The sequence below is a fragment of the Salvelinus namaycush genome, chromosome 23, assembly GCF_016432855.1.
Source record: "Salvelinus namaycush isolate Seneca chromosome 23, SaNama_1.0, whole genome shotgun sequence".
Classification (NCBI taxonomy): domain Eukaryota; kingdom Metazoa; phylum Chordata; class Actinopteri; order Salmoniformes; family Salmonidae; genus Salvelinus; species Salvelinus namaycush.
The window spans coordinates 28075769-28081768 of NC_052329.1; the positions used below are offsets into that span (position 1 = coordinate 28075769).

Below are 6000 nucleotides of genomic sequence, written 5' to 3' on the forward strand. Positions count from 1 at the left end.
GAGTCTGGAAGGAGAGTTTACTGTCTAGCCAGTCACCTAGGTATTTGTAGTTATCCACATATTCCAAGTCAGAACCGTCCAGAGTAGTGATGCAAGTCAGGCGGGCGGGTGCGGGCAGCGATCGGTTGAAGAGCATGCATTTCGTTTTACTAGCATTTAAGAGCAGTTGGATGCCACGGAAGGAGTGTTGTATGGCGTTGAATCTCGTTTGGATGTTTGTTAACACAGTGTCTAAAGAAGGGCCAGATGTATACAGAATGGTGTCGCCTGCGTAGAGGTGGATCAAAGAATCACCCACAGCAAGAGTGACATCATTGATATATACAGAGAAAAGAGTCGGCCTGAGAATTGAACCCTGTGGCACCCCCATAGAGACTGCCAGAGAAACCAAGGCTGTTGAGTCTGCCGATAAGAATACGGTGATTGACAGAGTCGAAAGCCTATATATATATATACCTTTTAAATACCTTTATTTTGTAAAATAAATGTTTAATCAAAATGGAATCACTTGTTTAAGCTAATAGATAAATACAACAGCAGAAAATTGTTACTAACTAGCAGTGTTAAATATAGTTTACGCTACAGTACCACTAACTTCTCACTGGAATAAGTTAAGTTACACTAAAGCTACCCTTAAGAAAAATAAAGTTTACTTAACTAAAGTTACTTTGAAAAAGTAGTTCACAAAACTACTTTGTAAAAAATTATCATATCTAAATCTGAAATGTCAGACTACAAATTGCAAGAATAGATCCCTCTGGGGTCAGATGTTGACAAAATATGTAGTTTAGCCTATTAAATACAAAACCATACTGTATGTTTTAAGTGAGAATTAGGCAAGTCTGATGCCAAAAAAGAAAGGAAATTCTTGTGTTACATCCGTCGTTAGAAGGAGACCAAGGCGCAGCAAGCGTACATCTTTCTTTATTAAGATGAACACCAACAAACGAATAAACGAATGTAACGTTCTGCAGACTACCTAGTAACTGTGCAAAAACAAGATCCCACAACTGAAAGTGGGAAAAAGGGCTGCCTAAGTATGATCCCCAATCAGAGACAACGATAGACAGCTGCCTCTGATTGGGAACCATACCCGGACAACAAATAAATAGACAACCTAGAATGCCCACCAAAATCACACCCTGACCTAACCAAATAGAGAAATAAAAAGGCTCTCTAAGGTCAGGGCGTGACATCTTGCCTACTTCACCCATATATATATATTTTTTTTTCAAAAAAGGTGTGTAGTTCCAATAGTTAGCTACACCGCTACATGGCAAAACAATTATTAACTACTGAAACCACTACCTTGTCACGTTCCTGACCTGTTTTCTCTTGTTTTGTATGTGTTTATTGGTCAGGGCGTGAGCTGGGTGGGCATTTCTATGTGTTGTGTTTCTATGTTGGGTTAAAGGGTTGCCTGGTATGGCTCTCAATTAGAGGCAGGTGTTTGGCATTTCCTCTGATTGAGAGTCATATTAAGGTAGGTTGTTCTCACTGTTTGTTTGTGGGTGATTGTCGCTGTGTCTGTGTTTATTGCACCACACGGTACTGTCTCGTTCGTTTTGCCTGTTCGTGAGTTCTGCGTGTTTTATGTAAGTTCCATGATCAGGTCTGTCTACGTTGTTTGTTTGTTATTTTGTATAAGTCAAGTATAGTTCGTGTCAGTCTTCGTCTTTTCAATAAATTCATTATGTCAACATACCTCGCTGCGTATTGGTCCACCGATCCTTCTCTCCTCTCCTCGTCCGAGGAAGAGGAGGAAGACGACAATCGTAACATACCTAGATTTAAATTTAGTTTAACTACCACCAAGCTACTGCAAAGTTGAACTACATGTAGTTCACTATTCCCCAACACTGCTAAATAGGCCTACTGTATAAGGACATGTTGCACATACAAATTCATAGTACTAATAATTCCTTATACCTGGTCTAACCCAGGACAATCATCTGAAATATGTGATATGGGATATGTGTCGTTGACTGACATGTCATGCATAGCATTGCATAGCTTTGTACAGCAAATCTGAGTGGAGAAGGCAGCTAGCTGCTTATAATGAATGTGAGAGAGAACATGGACAACAGGCTGATGTCAACACCATCAGAAAGGGAAGTATTGAGTGTTCTAGTCTGCTGGCACACAGTTGATTAATGTATCTATGCATGCATCCCCAAATTGCACCTTATTCCCTACATAGTGCACTACTTTTGACCAGACCCAATATCATTAGTTGTGGTTGATTTACTCTATCCTGCAGAGTTTAGCAGTGCTAAGCCATGCAGTGACTTCCTCAACCTGTGTCCTTCCTCCCTACCTCCCTCCATCCGTCTCTCTCATCACCCAGGTCTTCTAGCTGTCAGATGTTTCCTAAACAGAGCATTCTGCTCCGACAGCTGTCAGGCACGGTCAGGGTGCTTCTACCTCTCTCCACACCACTGATCTTTCTCTCTTCCCTCTGCTAATCTGATACTCCGCTCATCTCTCCCCATTCTCCCCCAGTCAGAATGTCTCTCTCTCTCTCTACACCCCTCATCTCTCTCTCCACACCCATCGGCTGGCAGCTGAATATTGATTGAGAGGCTACAGTCAGTCAAAGACAAAGGAAAGTATGATATGATACTGGGATGAAAGTATGATATGATACTGGAATGAAAGTATGATATGATACTAGGATGAAAGTATGATATGATACTGGGATGAAAGTATGATATGATACTGGAATGAAAGTATGATATGATACTAGGATGAAAGTATGATATGATACTGGGATGAAAGTATGATATGATACTGGGATGAAAGTATGATACTGGAATGAAAGTATGATATGATACTAGGATGAAAGTATGATATGATACTGGAATGAAAGTATGATATGATACTGGGATGAAAGTATGATATGATACTGGGATGAAAGTATGATATGATACTGGGATGAAAGTATGATATGATACTGGGATGAAAGTATGATATGATACTGGGATGAAAGTATGATATGATACTGGGATGAAAGTATGATATGATACTGGGATGAAAGTATGATATGATACTGCCAGCTCATCTAAATGAGCTCATTAGCTCAGTGCATGCAGAGAGGAACCTGGTGGTTATAGATATAGATATTATAGATAGGCCCACAGTTGTTTTGGGTCACATTTACTATGCAGTTTAGTTTTAGTACGCAGTATAGCACACGGGTATAACTTTTATTAATTCAGCAAGTCAACAGTGAGCAATGCAAACACAAAATACATACAACACTCAAACAAAACGTGCATTCCTCTATGACACAGGTGTCAAACTCATTCCACGGGGGGCCGAGTGTCTGCGGGTTTTCGCTCCTCCCTTGTACTTGATTGATGAATTAACATCACTAATTAGTTAGGAACTCCCCACACCTGGTTGTCTAGGGCTTTATTGAAAGGAAAAAACAAAAACCTGCAGACACTAGGCCCTCCGTGGAATGAGTTTGACACCCCTGCTCTATGAGCTTAATGTCTTAAAATGACAACATTTTCAGAGCTTAAGTGTACCCTGAGGCTGGAGTAGTGTAGCCAACAGACCAGAAGCTGTGACATGTCCATAGACATGCTGGAGGGAGGCTTTTAGACATAATTGCACTGTTTAACAAAGAAAAGGAGACTGAAGAATATTGATGTATATTGAAGGCCCTATCTGATGCTAAAAGTAATCGAGTTAAACAATGATATAGTGTTCCAGTCAGTTTGACAGTATACTTACTGTATGAGTGTCAGCCAGGTTGTCATTCACCACCTCATCCACTGTGCTCTACCGCACATGTAGAGAGTGCCTCGCCCTGTTTATGTGTTGTGCAACCCAAATAGCACCCTACACTATCTCCTATATAGTGCACTACTTTGACCAGGGCCCATAGGTAGTATACTAAATACAGTAGTGGATAAGGTGCCATTTGAGATATAGACTATCTACTTAGATTATTGTACATACTGTCATGGTTCCACCTGTCACCAGAGGGCAGCAGAGACCATCCTAAAGACATTGATGACACTCAGGTGTGTTCTATTTACTCATTATGATTTCTCTGTTAAAATAGGTGTGTTTTCTGTTGTCCTTTGCTGAAGCTTGAATTATGTGCCGTGTGCGTTTGTTTCCTGCGTGAGTTTTCGAGACTTAGTGTTTGTTGTTTTCCCAGTGTTACTGTGATCCATCCGTTACCATGTCTCAGTAAAGTATTATGTTTATCCTTAACCGCTGATTCCTCGTCTGGTCTCTTCTCTGCCCTCTCAGAGATCACCCAGATCAAGAATGTTATAACCCACCAAGGAGCACTGCTGGGGCGGCAGCAACAACAACTCTTCCAGATATCAGAAACCCTCCAACCACAGTCCAGCCCCAAGCCCCCAGAACCCAGCATTGAAGAGCCCATGCAGCTGGGACGCTGAGCCCACAGCAGCTGAGCCCGCAGGAGCGTGACAGGCGCATGCGCAAAGACTGTTACCTCTACTGCAAAGGTCTCGGCCATCTCCGTGCTACATGCCAGGACAAGGGGAGACCCTGTCGAGCTGTGCTGTTACCCCCCGGCTACCCAGTCACCGTCTGTCACTACCCGCAACCCTCCACTGTGACAACCGCCAGCTCCAGATTCAAGCCTTCGTGGACTCCGGGGCCGCAGATAATTTCATTGATCAAGACTTCACCAGAGAATTACAAATTCCCTTTGTGAAATGTCCTATCCCTCTGCAGATTCAAGCCCTCGATGGATGCCCCATTGGCTACAGGCCAGGTGGAATATCAGATCAAGCCCATTCTACTGCAGGTTGGGGTGAATCACTCAGAGGCTCTTAGTTTTCTTTTGATTATGGCTCCCGAGAACCCCCTTATCCTAGGGTACCCCTGGCTAAAGCTACATAGCCCACTACTCTCCTGGTCCACAGGACACCTACTAGACTGGGGTAAGAACTGCCAGACTAAATGTATAAGACCCCCACCTAGAGCCTCATCCCCCTGCATCCATTGAAGACCAAGACTTCTCCGCACTCCCTACCCAATACTTCGACCTGTGGGAGGCAAGCCGCCACCCTCCCTCCTCATTTGCCATACGACTGCGCCATAGAACTCCTACCAGGCTCCACCCCTCCACTCCCCGGGGTCGTTTGTGCTCCTTCTCGATCCATGAAGCTGCAGTCCTGGACAATTACATCCGTGAGTCACTGGAGGCGGGTTTCATTCGCTCCTCAACATCACCAGCTGGAGCAGGTTTCTTCTTCGTGGGAAAGAAGGATGGAGGTCTGCGTCGCTGCATCAACTACAGAGGGCTGAATAGGATCACGATTAAGAACCGTTATCCTCTACCCCTGATGTCCACCGCCTTGGAGCTGGCCCAGGGGGCCCAATTCTTCACCAAACTGGACCTCCGCAAAGCTTACAATCTGGTGAGAATCAGGGAGGGAGATGAATGGAAAACTGCTTTAACACCCCTAGTGGCCACTAGGAGTATTTAGTCATGCTATTCGGATTATCAAACTCACCGGCAGTCTCCCAAGCATTGGTCAATGACACTCTTAGGGATATGTTGAATCGGTTCATCTTTGGCTACCTCGCCAACATCCTGATCTTCTCCAAGACCCTTCCGGAACACATCCTGCACGTCCGCAAAGTCCTGAGACACCTCCTGCAGAGTCAAATATACGTCAAGATTGAGAAGGGTGAGTGCCATGTATCCCAAGTCTCTTTCCTGGGCCACATGATCTCTACCGCTAGCATCCAAATTGACCCTGTTAAGGTTAGGGCGGTCACTGACTGGCCCCGTCCTGCCTCACTCAAACAAGTCCAGCAGTTCCTTTTACAGGCGTTTTATACTGAACTTTGGTACGTTGGCAGCGCCTCTCACGGCCCTAACCCGCAAGTCCCAGACTCGTTTTTGTCTGGACCCCGGCTGACAGGACATTAATGGAGCTCAAGGGACGTTTCACCTCCAGACCCATCGTCGTTCATCCTGATCCTACTCATCCCTTTGTG

General features: G+C 44.3%; 1 protein-coding gene across 1 annotated transcript in view; it reads right to left on the reverse strand.

The window, feature by feature from the left end:
- frem2b (FRAS1 related extracellular matrix 2b) overlaps window positions 1-4504 on the reverse strand; it is a 136152-nt gene extending 131648 nt beyond the window's left edge. The window contains exon 1 of the mRNA XM_038961809.1: window positions 4363-4504. Within this exon, the coding sequence (XP_038817737.1) occupies window positions 4363-4504 (142 nt within the window). The remainder of the gene's footprint in view (window positions 1-4362) is intronic.
- Between the last annotated feature and the right edge of the window lie 1496 nt (window positions 4505-6000).